The sequence below is a fragment of the Adelges cooleyi genome, unplaced genomic scaffold (assembly GCF_023614345.1).
Source record: "Adelges cooleyi isolate 19-005CV unplaced genomic scaffold, UGA_ACOO_1.1 ACOO_flye_CR_arks_rails_tigmint_CR_PRNA_108, whole genome shotgun sequence".
Classification (NCBI taxonomy): domain Eukaryota; kingdom Metazoa; phylum Arthropoda; class Insecta; order Hemiptera; family Adelgidae; genus Adelges; species Adelges cooleyi.
The window spans coordinates 10,667,933-10,684,247 of NW_026095761.1; the positions used below are offsets into that span (position 1 = coordinate 10,667,933).

Below are 16,315 nucleotides of genomic sequence, written 5' to 3' on the forward strand. Positions count from 1 at the left end.
AAATACTAAACAGTAAAAAATAACGTTGTAAATAAACTATTTAGTTTATGATAGACTAATAAAATAATTAACTACTCATATCATTTTTTTTAAATAAAAATATTTCCATAATATTTTAACCTTCACAACAAATCCAGGTAAAGTTTTGGAACAAAATTACGATATAACTCTAGTTGAATAAAAAAGGAATAATTAAAAATTTCATTAGGTACTGTGAAGATTGCGATAAATGATATGTAGGTCAGACAAAATTAAATATTGAGGTTCAAGGAACATAATATTATAAGGAACATACAACTTTGTGGAGTGTAAAATGGCTGTATTTGTTCAGTAACTTTTTTCACTTTAGTAACACTGTTTTTGTTACAGTTTTTATGAGAAAAAGGCCCCAAAAAATTTGAGACAGTGGTGTTTTTTCACTCATTTTCAATTTATTATTGTTGTCAATGCTCTCGTCTTCAGAAAGCATTTCTTCGTTGCTTATGTTAGATTTACTCAATTTGATTAGCTAAAAGTAAAATTTTAGTTAATAAGTTATTCTTACGAGAATGGAAAAAAACTTACATCTAACATTTCATTGTTGATGCCGTTAAGAGGGCGTCGCACCGCCTAGTTTTAAAGAGTATAGACTATAGTATAAGCAATTTTTCACAAAATCTTAATTTAAAGGTTAAACTGTGATGTGTAATTATTAGTTCAATAACTAGGACTCTATTTTGGTAGTTAATTTATTTTTCGGACTATCACAGCATCATTGAACGCGATTTAAAAATGTTTTTTCATCTCTACATGTTTAAGCAGACTGAAATTAACTCGCTTAATTTTGGTCTTAGAGTAAAAGCGCCCATTATAAAATCAAAAGAGAACAATATTCCGGAGAGCAAGACGGTGCATTTTTTTCATTACTCTAAGTATAACGCTCAATACATAGTTTAGAAATAACGACTATTTTAACATTTTTAAATGACTGTAACTTTCCAAAAAATAATTTTTTTTTAAAAAACGCACCGTCTTGCCCTCCAGAATATTGTTTTTTTTTTAAATTTTATAATGGGTGCTTTTACTCTAAAACCAAAATTAAGCGAGTTATTTTCAGTCTGCTTAAACATGTTTTTACCACTGAAAATCACCGGTGCGACGCCCTCTTAAGAAGAAATACTATAAAGTCATGTGCGTCTTCTTGAGTGCCTTCTTTTAAAATCTGGGAAAATCTTTTACACATAGCTAGGTCTGAAATCCTCTCCAATTTCGGTTGTATCTTGGGTATTTTCGGAGTTGGATTTTAATTGTTGGAATTCTCCAACAAATTGAAATCTGTCATAAACAATGGATGATTAGACATTTTAAAATTAAATTTGACTAATAGCTATTTTTAATTTTGCAAGTTAAAATTTAGTAGATTTAAAAAAATCAAATCCGACGACAACTCACAAGCTATCCAGAATCGGAGTGAATGAATTTTGAGATAAGGTACTACTTCTTTTCTCCAAATTCAATGGAATGCTCTTTATAAGACTGAAAAACTGGGGACATCCTAACAATGCTTGAAGCGTTGCATAAATATGTAACAGCATGTGCTGCTGTTTTCAAGGCCGCGAGGTTGTATTTTTAACTCGTGTGTTCCAAATTGTAACTGGAGAGAAATTCTACATGAAATGTTAAGAAAGATTGTTAGATAATATTAATCTCATTAACTAATGCGAAGATTACAACTTACCACCTAATCTTTGCAAGTGCGACGAGTTGTCGTCAATACTAGTCATAGAATTGCTGCTTGAAGGCCTGGGTTTAGTTTGTGTAGGTTTTTCATTGGCCTGCGCAACAAATACTGAAGACTTAATTGTAGTTGAATTGTCGGGTACACTCCTTGTCGGCATCACAATATTTTCCGTGTTACTGGCGGCGGCGGCCGGCTGGCTACTGCCATGCAATATAAAAACTTTGTTGGTGCTTGTACTTAGGCAACCGGAAAAGAGTCCTGCGCACGTCTTAGCCACCGGTTTGACGGGCTCGGTTTCAACGACTTCGGGTTTGTCCAAAGGAACAGGAATTGAAGAGGTAACCTTGTTTTGATTGGCTTCCGTTTCTTCTTTGATCGCAACAACCGGACAACATTCTTAAACTTTTTTGGCTTCTTCTTTTTGGCTTTCTTGAACCAAGTTTGACGGGCTGTTAGTCGTCGGCTCTTTCTTCTTTTTGTTTTTAGTAGACGCTTGAAGATCTTTTACTTTTTCAGTCGTTGTGTCAGCGATAGTTGTTATTTCTACGTTGTTTTTTTTTCTTATAACTAGCTGCACTTCTGTGTTTCTATCTTTTTCTTGCCATTCTTGCTAATGAACAATACAGTTTAATTTTACTTATGTTTTAATTAATTACTTAAAAAACATTTAAAATAAGAAAAACAATTACTAACTAATTTACGAAGGGGAATTGAGGGTTGTATCTCCTTCCCAGGGCCCTATCATTACACAAAAATATAACTATTACAGTAAAGCCGCGTAAACACTCGTGAGCCGAACCAGTAGCTAACATGATTGGGATGTAGTGCCGAACGCCGAACGATGCATCAAGGGTCGGTTTTTTTAACGAACACAGCGAACCTGGTGTAAGTTGGGACGGCGTCGTTCAGAGGTTCGTCACTTGGTCGAGTATTCGTAGACGCGTATATTTTTTCATATAGCGTATCGCGTATTTTTATTTAAATTTTCTAATTACATTCAACATTCATCCCATTCAAAAGAAACAGTAAGAATTCTTCCACATCTTCCTGGATGCCTTCATTTAAATTTGGAAAAATATTATAAACATAGTACGGTTGTTAAAACTTTTTCTGTGAATTCTCCAACAAATTTCACCCCGTCATACACAATGGATGATTAGAAATTTTTAATTTTGCAAGTTAAAATTTTGTAGGTATGAAAAAATCAAATCCGACGACAACTCATATACTATCCACTATTGGAGTTATTGAATTTGGTGAAAAGGTTCATTCTCCAATGGAACCCTCTTAAGAAAATATAAAAAGGCTGGACAATGTTTGAAGGGTTGCATTAATGTAGTACAAGTGCTACTGTTTTCAAGGCCGCGAAGTTGTATTTTGATGTCTGTGAGATCCAAATTATACCCAAGAGAAATTCTACATGAAATGTTAAGAAAGATTGTTAGATAATATTAATCTCACTAACTAACGTGTTTTCGCAGGTGGCGAATGTTGCGTATTTCTTAATATGAATGGACATCGGAAAGTGAACTTTAATGGGCACTTAAATGAATCTGGACTTGGTTGTAAAAGATGTTAACTTCTTCGATCCCCCTGGAAGACTCGCTCTAAAGCTGGTGTGGACCTCCTTATATATGCTCATGCTGGAGCATGGGTGTTGTTGATTGGTCGGGGGTGTGGCGGATTCGAGTACTCTCATTGGTCGGAGGGCTGTAGCAGGAATGTTGTGCGGCTGTGGTAACAATAACTAAGCAAACAAAGGATTGGTTTTTCCGTTGGTAAAAATAGTATATACCAAGAATGTTGTGCGGCCATTGCAACAACAACTATGTAAACAAACATTGGTTGGAAAATATCCAGAATGAACACGTCACTGTTGTAACCACGGCGTAAACATAACGCGAAGATTACAACTTACCACCTAATCTTTATACTATACTAGTACTACTTAGTAAATAGTAAAATACTTGCCCCTGTCTATAGTTACGCCACTGGATAAAGCCTTGGAACAGCTGTAGAAGATTACACGGACCGGTGCGAGGTGGCACTGACGGACGAGTAGACTTGACGACGCAGAGATCTTTGCGGTAAACCGAACGATGCCCATGCCCACCAGACATGCAGGGATGAAGGACGGACGTCGCTGTCACGACCACAGGTCCAGTTTTGTCGAAAATGCGGAAATACTTGGAATTATGACGCCAACGAGGACGAGTAGATTATAGATTAAAATATAAAACCGCCAGACGAGAAATTGTTTGTCCGGTCATTCCGCTTATTTTGTATATTTTTTTTTAAAATAAGGGAGTAATAATCCGAGACACGGGCAGGGGTCCGGGGTCGGAAACTTCTGTCCGTTAAAGGGTTAAATGTAAAATCGCGTTGCAACTTGCTTTTTATTATATCTGTGACGATAACCGGAAAATAATGCGAAACCAGTTTCAGCAGCAGAGAAGAATTTTTATTTATATTTAATTTCTGGCTGCACTGATTCTTCCGAATTCTTTACCAATATTTGATTTCTTACCGCCTCTGTTGGTTATTCTGTGGTTTAACTGATTAGGTATAATGGCTAAAAATTAAAATTTGATACAAAAACATAAATCTTCATGAAGTTTATACCTACTTTATTTGAACCGAAACATTTTTTACATTTAATATCATTTATTAACATTTAATATAGTTAATTCTACTGAATTTTATATTTATATAGTTTTATTTTTTTTAAATTAAATAGGTTTTTTGTTAATTACGTATTTTATGAAAAGTACACAAGAAACTATAAAATAATATGCTATCTTTCACGTAAGTAAAATATACCTACTTTAATAGTTTAACATATTTCATTTACATACAAATTACATTTTTTATAGTTTTTGTACAAATTTTTTCAACCAAAAGATTTGGTTTTATTATTCTCGAGTAGCTCTTTCAGCTGGTTTACCTGATATTAACTATTAAAATTTGTTAACTCTGCATAACTCTTTCTTAAATTGAGGCCCAATTAGTAATCGTAGTATTCATTATAATAATAACTTGGCTACATCACGAAAGAAAAATTAATTTTAAGCATCATTGTATACATTATTATTAATATTAAAAGTTATATATGTTGTTATTTAAGCATGACTAATGATGACTCTATAATTGCTGATGTGTTTACACAAAAACATCAGTTGGATTTCTCTCATACTAATCCACAGAAGCGCCTACGAGAAGAAAACTATTGTGATTTCTTTGGTTTACCACCAAAAGTAAAACAAATGTTTCAAAAGCACAAGGGAATTTCTAAACTTTATGGTTATGAATATTATAAATCCAATGCTTTATTATTTATTATTATAACAAAATGTCTAAATAAAATTACAGATTGGCAAATAGAATGTTTAAACTTGGAAGCAGTAAAAAATAGAAGAAATTTAGTTTATGCTTTACCAACAAGTGGAGGTAAAACATTAGTAGCTGAAATTTTAATGCTCAAAGAATTGTTAATTTTTGAGCGGAATGTAATATTTATACTACCATATGTTGCTTTAGTACAAGAGAAGGTAAAATATAAATTCCTACTTACATAAAAGTTGTTTAACTATTTAAAAATTCAAATTTTATTTAGAATATAAACATGCAGGATGTAGTTTTTAGAACATATTAATTAAAACATTTCTTGCACTCCAACATAAATTGTATTAGTTTACATTGAATACATTGTTTAGGTACAATCATTATCACCATTTGGTCTTGCCTTAGAATTCCATGTTGAAGAATATGTTGGAGGTAAAGGTAAACATCCACCTACTCAGCGAAAACGCAAATCATCATTGTATGTCTGTACACTTGAAAGAGGAGCTGGCTTAGTTGATTGTATGTTAGCTGATAATGGTCGATTAGGCGGGAGAGAAATTGGCATGATAGTCGTAGACGAGTTACATCTTCTTGGTGAACAAAAAAGAGGAGCATTGTTGGAAGCAACACTTACTAAAGTATTATACTCTAAATGTAAGCTAATCAAAATATTTTTGTAATAAAATATTTTTTCGTATGATATTTATGACATATATAATTTATAGACAATACACAAATAATTGGGATGTCTGCAACAATTGGAAATATGCCAGAAATTGGTGATTTTTTAAATGCTCATATATATACGAGAGATTTTAGGCCTGTTCAACTAACAGAAACAATTAAACTTAATGGAGAAATATTTGTTGTTGAAAAAGATATTGATGGTTCTTTAAAGTCTAAACTTGATAGAAAGTTAATGTTTGAAGTAAATTACAAAAATGAAATACTGTTTTGATTTTGTTTTAACGATTCTTATTTTTATCCTTAGGATTATTCAACAGAAATGAAAAAATTTGACCCAAATGGTTTTGGTCTTCTTGTACGTGAAATATTACCAAATGGGAGTTGCTTAGTGTTTTGTCCAACTAAGAGCAGTTGTCAAAGTGTAGCCAAAATAATTTATAAGACAATTGGGAAGTGAGTATGCATTAATACAACTATAGTAATTTAATTAACTTACTATAAATAATGTATTAACACATGATTAAAAACACCAGAGATGAAGCACGTAATAAATTAAAAGAGAAGGAAGCATTATTTAATGCTCTAAAAGAAGAAGGTAATGGTATAGTTTGTCCTTTGTTGGCAAGAAGTATACTGTATGGAGTTGCATATCACAATTCTGGTAAATATTAACAAATAATTTTAAATATTTTTTAAGTGTAGTTAATACAACTTAATTTAATTTGTGTTTAACAGTTTATTATTTAGATAAATAAACAACATACAAAAGGTCTACTTTCTCAGCTTTGTATCAAAACTAAAGTACAGGGTGTTTATAAAATTAGTCTTTGGTTGGTATCAACTGTTATTTAATTATCATTATGTTAAAAATATTCATTACATGAATTTGAAAAAGTAAATTCTTAAGTTTTCTTATGTTTAGTACACTTTGGTATGTGCATCATTTGTTACTCTGCATTTGTCCAAATGGTAATTAGATTATTGGTAATTTAACTGTTACGACGTACTTGCCAGATTTTTGGATGTATGGAAACTACTGCCTCTAAAACTTTCTGCCCTAGGTGGTTAATGTCATGGATTTTATCCAAATGAATTTTTTTTACACAATATGTCCCCACAAAAAAAATCTAGTGAATTTATATGTGGGCTCCTTGGTGGCCATGCAATTGGCCCTGCTAGTCTGGTCCGACTGTTTGGGAAACAAATGTCAAAAGCTTCACAAACACTGTTGCTGTAATCCGACAGAGTGCCATTTCGATGAAAGAAAATTTATCCTTTCTCTACCTCAATATTTTCTCAGTAGAAACTGCAATGCATTAAATTTAATTTAATAACATACTGAACATAGAAAATATAAAAACCAAATGCTTTCAACGGATTCCACTATTTAGTCATGATTTTTTTAAAGTAAGGTTTTTTTTTATAAAGACCCTGTACAATCACAGTACACGTTATAAAAACAAATTTATTTATTTCACAATGTTGTTGAGGTAAAATTAATTATTTATAAAAAATCAATTTATAGCAATAAAGGCATGTTATTTTCTTCTGATAAAATAAAACTTATTAGGTATTGTTTTTAAAAAAAATTTAACATGGATTTTATGTTAAATATTTATTATATAAACTAGGGTGGAAGAGTGGCCAAGTGGTTAAGGCGTCAGTATGCTTGGCACTCACTTTCGCTGGTTTGACACTTGGTCATGACATTTTTTTGTTATTTAGAATTATGTTATTTTTGGCTCCCTTTTAACAAAATTATTTAAGCTGTGACACTCAAAAAATCCTAATTTCCATCTAACAGAAAAAAAAAAATGTGATCAAAGTTTTTTTGTATAAGTTTGAAGAAAGAATGAAGATTTGTTCATTTGTAAACTTATTTTTAGGTTTAACAAATGCAGAACGAAAATTGTTGGAAGAAGCTTTTTTAGGTGGCACTTTGATATGTATTTGTTGTACATCAACTTTGGCTGCAGGTGTTAATCTTCCCGCACAAAGAGTAAGATATTTTAAATTTTAATAAAAATACATAAATATATATATTATGTATATAATGTTATTATAGGTAATAATAACGTCTCCATATGTTGGACGAGACTTTATGAAGCGCAGTACTTATAGACAAATGGTTGGTCGGGCTGGTAGGGCAGGTCTTACAGAACACGGAGATAGTATTTTAATATGTCAAGATAATGATAAAAATAAGGTAATTATTATTAGTATATAATTTTGAGAATATATCGGTGTGGAATGGACATAGCATGTTTTATTATAAGGTGTTCTATCAATATTAATTATGAGTTTATTACTAAAGATAATCATACTTTTTTATGTTTCAATTTGAAAAAAATCATAAAATCAAATTACTTTGTAGTTTTATGAAAACTATAAAAAAAAAATTAGTATTATTAGTAATTTTTTATATAAAAAATGGTATTTATTATATTTATTACCTTAACTTTTGCTTAAATTATATTAAATTAAAAAAATATAAATTTTTAATGTCAAAATATTTTTATAATACTTATAGTTACTATTTTTCAGGTAAAAGAACTCTTAGAATGTGGCATTGAAAGTATTGAAAGTTGTCTTGGAACAGAAGATACTGTAGTTTATTCAATGATATTAAGTTCTATTACTACAGGCTGTACAACAACTCGTCAGCAATTGGTGAATTTAATGAAACGTACCCTGTACATACAACAAGCAGAAACACAAGGAAATGCCACTACTGCAGCATCTGATCTAGTTGAGTCATGTTTAGACAAATTACAAACTATTAATTCTTTTACAAAGCTAAATGACGATGAACTGAAATTGACAGTCATTGCTAAGGCAGCAGTTTCTGCCAATTTAGACATATTAGAGGCACAAAAGCTCTACACAGATTTGTTAGAAGCATCAAATGCACTGATTCTAACAAACAAATTACATTTACTGTACTTGGCCGTCCCTTACACAGACTACATAACGTTACAACGAGGAATTGTTCTAGACATAGTAAGTACTAGTAGTTTAATAGGTAATACATTACACCTTAAACTTTATACTTAAAACAATTGTTTAACACTTAATGTTTTAATGAAAATAAGACTTTTTTTTTTTACATATTGAGTTTTTTAAATAAATGTTATAACAACTAGTTGTTAAAAACCAGAAATTGAAAACAGAATATCAAAATATCTTTTCTATTCAGACGATCTCTGGAGAAAGAAATGGCCACTCATCTGGTGCGTAAAACAATGGGAAACCACTGCACCATAAATACTCTCCCCAGCACTCATCTTATTTAATAAAAAACAAATAAACCAACCATAAGGCTAAAAAAAAAACATGATTGTGTGTTTATACTTTGGATTCAAGTTCACTACTACTACTACCACTGGTAGTCTACCAGTAAATCAATAATATGGTATGAATTTCTTTTTCTAGATAACCAACTTGTATGGTGATCAGCAAGTATTAGCTGACAGATTAGGATTGAATGAGTTGTGCATAGCACAATTTATTAGTCATGGGAAAATAAGAGTACATATTTATTTTATTTAAATTTAATTGGTTGTATACCTTAGTTTACTTTTGTAAAAATAAATGTTTCAACAGAATATATCAGAAATTGTTTGGAATAAGTTTCTTACGAGTTTAATCTTAAATGACTTGTGGCATAATGAATCAATTTGGGCTGTATCCAAGAAGTATGATGTGCCTAGAGGAACAATACTTTCATTTTTATCAAGAGCTGCATCTTATGCTTCATCCATACAAAGATTCACAGAAGTACACTTACTTTAAGGTGTATGAAATATTTTTAAGTTTAATTTTTTAAAGTATTTTTTAGGCACTTCAAGATAATAAATTAGACCATTTTCCTATGTTATTTCAAAGTATTATTCCCAAACTTAACTTGGAAGTAATGGGATGTTCCGATGATCTTGAGTCTCTAATGAGTCTACCATCTGTAAAATTTGTAAGTGTCTGCCTAGTGTGTAATGTTTGCATACATTGGTTTGGTTAACTATTTGTTTTTTTTTTTTAATAAATAGCAATTAACATTTCCATAATTTGTTAAAATTGTAAAGCGCCAATCCAAAGCTTAAAATATAAAATTATTAACATTTTCAATAAAATTCCTTGTATATAAAATTATCAGAGTAATAATTAAGTTAATGCTGTCAATATACTTTATAGGGCAGAGCAACACAGTTGTACAAAGCTGGATATAAAACATTGAATGATGTTGCAAAAGCAAATAAAAAGGAATTATGTAATGCTATTGACCATTTACCATTAAAAGTCGCACGCGAAATAATAGCCTCAGCTAAAGTATTATGCACTTATTTTACCTTTATAATACAAACTACATGGTACTAAACTTACTTTACAGCTTATGTTATTATCCAAGGCAGAAATACTTGAAGAATTAGCTGAAGATTTACGGGCTGATCTAAATGAATCAATGTCCAAACATAAAGAAACTTCATTATGGTTTAAATGATTATATGAGTAGTATTAAACATATTGTTATTTATGCTTTATACATGAGGTTTAGTAACTTAAAAGACTGATATTTTAACTATTTTTAAAAAGTATTATTTTGTTAATTACAAAGAATGTGTTTAAAAGCTGAATATTATTTGATTAAATTATTTTAACCAGAATTTGTTAATTTTTTATCAATAATCACCGGGTCTAAGTAAAAGTTTTCTAAAAATATTGAAATATTGTTTATAATTAAACTTGTTGATAAATCTATGTATCTAAAGATGCTAAAATTTATATATTTATTTTTAAACAAAATTATTTGAGTATGCTACATGCTCAAGTAATTACTGGCTGTAAATTAATCTTTAATATATAATATAAACAATTACACTTAATTAGTATTGTATGTAATTTAAGACAAGCCCACATAGTTATTTTCATGATTTATCATCATTTGAACAGAGCTATAGAAACTATCGAACCAAGGTGGATTTATAATATAATAAATCCACCTTGTATCGAACTATCATACTATCGTGTATGCATGGCAGTTGAGATTCGAAAACTAATATTGTGAGTGATATAAAAATATAAATACATTTTATGGTGAAAGGAGAAATTTGTTATCACGACATTAATTATCACTGTAGAATAAACAAGACTGAACAGTCAGTCTGTCGTTAGTGCTGAAGGTGACAACATTGTTTCCGAAATACGTCGTTTACGCAGAGTATATATATTTTTATGGTTAAGGGTTTTAAATATTTTATTATATATAACCATAAGTTGCTCAGGTTTTTTCTAGATTATCACTGTAGCTCTAGCTTTAAGGGAGAATTTGCTGTAATATTTGGCTGATGTTAGAAAACGATTTTACTAAATATATTGTTAAAAATGTATGTAACCAAATTTGATGTTTAAAATCAAGTAAAGAAATGGAGGTGTGCGGTATGAATAACAAAAAAAAATATGAAAAGAGAATGAAGAATGTCAAGAGAAAACATAAAATGTTGGTATGTTATTTCAACATAACTCGTTTAATAGATATCTAAAATGTTATGACTAACTCTTCTCTTTTGGTGTATTATTTTATATTCAATAGTAAATTAATTCAGTATCTGAATAAATATAATATTATTAGTTACTTCATATCTAGACTTTTTTTTTCACTATTAAGACACTTAAAATAAATAACTATTATAACTACAATAATATTCATTAACATAAAAAAAATGATACATGATACAAAGAATGATTTTATGTAATTAATTAATAATATAATTGATCAAATATAATATATTGTAGTAAACGAAAGAAAAAAAGAATTATGGTAATAATAATAGGCATTATAATGTAATAGGTTTAACTGTCATTTAAAAAATACTTGAGAATAAATAATTTATAACATTTAGGAATGACAGAGAAATGTAAAATTAAATCACTTAGTTGGTAAAGGTTTCTTTAGTGGTATTTGTTTTAACTGAAGTATAATAGATCGCATGCGTGTAACGTCTTTACTAGCACGACTTGATTTTTGGTTAAAATCACAAAGTTTTGAAATACGATCCCATTCTGTTCCTGGTTCAATATCGTCAGATTCAGCAACAAATTGCTTTTCAGCATTACTAAAAAAATAACATCAATTTAAATTACAACACATTGGATACTAGTTAAAATTAATATACATGGGGTATTCCATCACCAAAATGTATTTCATTTGACTTATGTTAAACAAATTTTTAGGAAGACAAGTGGGCTAATAGGCGTTAGTGTACTTGGCATTCACTGTCATGCGTTTCACACTCGGTCATATGCGCTCTGTTTGTAAGATGAAAAATTGTCTGGTTAAATTAAGCTGTCAGTCCCTCTCTGGTGACAGGCTGACCATTTGTCTGAATTGCAAACTTGTCAAGAAACCATATCATGAAGAAGTAATTTTTTTATCCAACCATTTACGTAAATGTTTAAAAATAAAAATAATATTTATTTTTAAAAACTTGCTAAAAATTAGATTAAAATTAAAAATCAAGGAGGTCGGTATGTTTGTATTGTTGTTTATATTTATTTATTTAAAATTTATTATTATTAATATTAATAGAAAAAAAGTCTTGTGGAAGGGTACAATTTGCCAATCACAATTCAATAAAATAGAGAAGTAAAAATGTCCAAGTCAAATGGTGTACGATTTGGCATGAAACATTTATATATTGTCTGTGTTATTTTAAGTATTCTACAAAACTAAATAATTTGTAAACTTAATTTTCCAACTCACATTGCAGATTCACTATTCCAATGAAGCATTTAATACATAAAGGTAATATTAAGTATGAAATTAGGTCAATGAATATGTAATATAAACAAAATATATACCGGTTAGCAGCTTTAGTTTTTGCAATCTGTTCCTTGTGAATCTTGTACCATTCTTCCAACTCTTTTTTTGCAATTAATCTCAACTCCTCTTTCTTTTTTTCTTCATTGGCATCTAAAAATTTAAAATAAATCAATATACTTAAAATTTATTTTGAAAAGGAATTTCATAATATGGGTGCAATATTCTAATAATATTTTATACAATTCTGAATCCCTTGGAATTAAAAATTTATTTTAAGGAATTTTGGGGAGATTCACATTACTGTTCAAAATAACAGGGTGTACCTTTTTCTTCGAGTCGAGTTTTTTGTTCTTCACGCCACTTTTTTATCTTCTCAGGTTCTTCTCGCTCAACTTTTGGGGTAATAACTGGTGATGGCGTATCTGTATGAATACATAATATAATTACATCATAATATGAATAGTAATTTAATAAGTTATGTTATCAAAATAACGCATAACTGTCCCGGACAGCGAATTCGTCAAGAAACCATCATCTCATGATGGCAGCGTTAGGCCTTAGAGGCCTGTTAAGCTTGATGATAATGATACATAATAAGAACTACCTCTGACATAAAATTGTTTTTTATTTCAATCTGAGATATCATGCTTTTTTTTTATTATAATATCGATTTGAGTAACTACTTTTTCCAAAAGTAATAAAAAAAAATGTATAGTAAAAGTTATACATATGTATGTTTAATTCTGTTACTACCATATTGATTGTGGCAGTTGATAAGTATAAAATTATTTCCTTTAGTTAGCTGTTTATTACACTATAATTTCATAATATTAAACCTAAAGCTTTTTACTTACCGTCATCACTATGTGTAGCTGTGCCGTTTGTTAATCCATTTTCTATAAATAACAAAAACACAAAATATAACAATACTTCAATCAAAATTAAATAACATTACAAGAATTATTGCAGACAGCAAATATAATATTTTTTTTATTATCTACTAAAAACTAATTATTTCCTTCAATCTTTTCTCCTGACATAAATGTAATAATATACTATTTAATGAAACATAAGCTTTTAAGTAATATATTTGGTAGCAAAAATATTTATTTGCCAACAGGGCTTTACTTTTATAGCAAGTATTTACTTGCTTAAACTTGTTTTCAAAACAATTCTCAAACTTGCAATACTCAGAAAAATGTCTAGTTTTAAAAGAAAAAATATAGATAAAAATTAATCATATTTATTCTACGATCTACTAGTATACTAAGTACATTACATAGTGACAAATTGTAACATAATTTAATTGTTTATGCAAAGGAATAGGAAAAAATAATTTTTTAAATATTATTATTCAAATTAATTAAAAAATAAGTATAGCAAAAGTATATAAAAAATCACACCCAAAAACAACAATGCAAAAATCATTATTTTTAAAGACATTAAATTATATAATCTTATGTAACTTCATCTAATATTAATAGTGGTAAAATTAAAATAACCCTGCTTCTCATTGTTGAGAAAGGGTCACCTATTCATTGAGTTGAGTATTATGAAATGTATGTGTCACACACAAATATTAAACTAAATTTAAATTACAAAACAACTTACAATATAAAACATTATCTGATAAATTTATTAGGGACTTTGTTGAATAGGGCCCACGCTTTTCTTTTTAGTTAAAAATTAAAGATGTTTAACATTATTTAAAATTGTAGTTAATTTTCAGTTGTTTTCAAAGTAATTAACATTTAAATAAAATATGCTACAATTGATTGGTAAATTGTTTTTGTAGTAAAATTATTTTTTACTTTTTAGTTCACTTTTTACTATTTTTTTTTTTAGAAAAGCATGTTTTTAAAAAAGTTTTTTTTATTTATTTATTTTATTTTTTCACTTTTTAGTCCTATTAAAGGTATTTAATAATTGCTGAATAGATTACTAAATTCATTTTGGAAGATTTGGAAAAAAATGAAATTTTAGTGAAATGACCCCCACATTTGACCATGTGTAGGGCGGCGACCTGGATATCCGAGTCCCAATATGATTACAGGATATTGTATTGTCATCTAAGATGAGTGTCTGTGCCAAGTTTCAGCCCTATACGACATCGGGAAGTGGGTTAAATTAGTTTTAGAAGATTTGAAAAATACCCGTATGTACGTACGTGTTAGCGAGCTAAAGAAAACCATGTAAAAAAGTTCAGCAGTGTTAATATATATTTGCAAATGTGAATAGGAATTATTCGTGAGAATTTATATTTAAAATGTTCTAGTAGGAACTTCTATTATTAGAACTTTTTGAAATAGTTTTGGTAAGAACGTATATTAACAAAACTTTTATCAAAGTTCTTTTGATAATATTTCTCGTTGAACTTTTATGTTAAAAACTTAATTGGAACTGTTTTTAAGAAATGGTTAAACTGTAAATTTTTCAAAAAGTTTAATTACTGTATCATACCGTGGTTTAATCATATACAATGGAAGCAATTATTTGTCACAAAGTAACTACATCTTATATAATCTCCACTCTATCATAGTTCTAAAAGAATACTTTTTAAGCACAACAGCGTGCTAATCAAAGTTCTAATATTATTAATCATGCGCTAATAAAGCATGTGTAGTTGCACACATTCCATGAACATAAGTGAATTACTAAGTGAAAATTTCATTAAGCACAATTTAGTATACTAGCAACAATATGTATAATTATAAAATTAAAAATATACATTCTTTATTAAATCATTAATATCATCATTAAATTATTAATTTTTAAATTAAATATTTGTAGTTTTATGAAGTATTTAATTAGTCTCACTTTTAAAAATAGTTATTCAATAAAATTATTCTAAAAGCAAGATTTTAAAAACACTTTATAGTAATAGCCGAAGATGAATAGGTATCAGTATTTATACTTTGTTAATGACAACAAATTAAATAAAAAAATGGTCAATTTTTGTTATTTCATTGTAATGAAACATAATGTTTGACAACTCACCATTTGCAGTGTTTGTCAATTGATTTTCTGCACTATCTATTATTTCAAAGCTGCTTCCTGAGCCTTATGTATAGTAAATGCACGACATGCAGAAAACATAAAAAATAAAAAAAAATAAATCAACAAAAGCATCACAAAGCAAGCAACTGACAATCATAATGAGTTAGATAAAATAATATTTTACCATTGGATAATGTTTGTGTAACACCAATTGGTATATTTGCTGTATTAAGATCATCTTCTAACCCAGCAAGCTGTGTTTGCTCACGGGCCAAAAATTCTGCAGCAGGATCAACATCTCCATCATCAAAATTATCTCCAAAGTTATCCATCGGAAAAGGTACTATAGATCAAATTCAATTACGATTTTGGTAGTAATAATGTATTAATACGCTAAAAAGAGGCGTTTTACCCAAAATAAAATTATATACTAATTAATAACTAATAACTAATAAATAATATAATTATCACCGATTTTAAAATATTGAATACCTATTTTAAAATCAATAGTATTATGTACGTAATAGTCATATACTTACGTTATGAATATTAATGGGATAGAAATGGAATTCACGGTGATGAATATACTCTTAAAACTGGTAACTTTCTAGTTTTTAGATGGACAAAACGGTCACTACACGCACGATGATAAGCTTCAGTAGAAATACCATTGTTATGGATTTAAAAAAAAAAGTTTACGAGATGCTTAATGTAATTATGATTATGTGGCAGCTGAATTATAGATTAGATTACAA

At 29.0% G+C, this 16,315-nt stretch overlaps 2 protein-coding genes and 1 long non-coding RNA gene across 8 annotated transcripts; 1 reads left to right on the forward strand and 2 right to left on the reverse strand.

Annotated features, from left to right (window-relative positions):
* Positions 1-1,058: 1,058 nt before the first annotated feature.
* LOC126846192 (uncharacterized) lies at positions 1,059-2,324 on the reverse strand. The gene is made up of 3 exons (XR_007686870.1): positions 1,718-2,324; positions 1,432-1,646; positions 1,059-1,314 (listed from the first exon to the last, which is right to left on the reverse strand). It is a non-coding gene; the product is annotated as an uncharacterized LOC126846192 (long non-coding RNA).
* Positions 2,325-4,319: 1,995 nt separating this feature from the next.
* LOC126839201 (helicase POLQ-like) lies at positions 4,320-10,431 on the forward strand. 3 transcript variants are annotated; one of them, XM_050574337.1, is made up of 15 exons: positions 4,322-4,525; positions 4,845-5,020; positions 5,090-5,268; positions 5,434-5,716; positions 5,788-5,990; positions 6,054-6,202; positions 6,283-6,410; positions 7,636-7,748; positions 7,815-7,955; positions 8,294-8,749; positions 9,182-9,277; positions 9,353-9,526; positions 9,588-9,716; positions 9,938-10,072; positions 10,134-10,431. In XM_050574337.1, the coding sequence occupies exons 1-15, from the start codon at positions 4,512-4,514 to the stop codon at positions 10,242-10,244; spliced, it is 2,487 nt and encodes an 828-aa protein (XP_050430294.1). In that variant the 5' UTR covers positions 4,322-4,511; the 3' UTR covers positions 10,245-10,431. The 3 variants fall into 3 exon arrangements, with proteins under 3 accessions (XP_050430313.1, XP_050430294.1, XP_050430303.1); XM_050574346.1 differs by lacking the exon at positions 4,845-5,020; XM_050574356.1 differs by lacking the exons at positions 9,938-10,072; positions 10,134-10,431 and having other exon boundaries at positions 4,320-4,525; positions 9,578-9,709.
* Positions 10,432-11,474: 1,043 nt separating this feature from the next.
* LOC126842959 (clathrin light chain) lies at positions 11,475-16,260 on the reverse strand. 4 transcript variants are annotated; one of them, XM_050580224.1, is made up of 8 exons: positions 16,100-16,258; positions 15,745-15,953; positions 15,561-15,623; positions 13,418-13,459; positions 12,887-12,985; positions 12,602-12,713; positions 12,504-12,515; positions 11,475-11,856 (listed from the first exon to the last, which is right to left on the reverse strand). In XM_050580224.1, the coding sequence occupies exons 2-8, from the start codon at positions 15,890-15,892 to the stop codon at positions 11,670-11,672; spliced, it is 663 nt and encodes a 220-aa protein (XP_050436181.1). In that variant the 5' UTR covers positions 15,893-15,953; positions 16,100-16,258; the 3' UTR covers positions 11,475-11,669. The 4 variants fall into 4 exon arrangements, with proteins under 4 accessions (XP_050436181.1, XP_050436173.1, XP_050436198.1 ...); XM_050580216.1 differs by having other exon boundaries at positions 15,745-15,903; positions 16,100-16,256; XM_050580241.1 differs by lacking the exon at positions 15,561-15,623 and having other exon boundaries at positions 15,745-15,903; positions 16,100-16,260.
* Between the last annotated feature and the right edge of the window lie 55 nt (positions 16,261-16,315).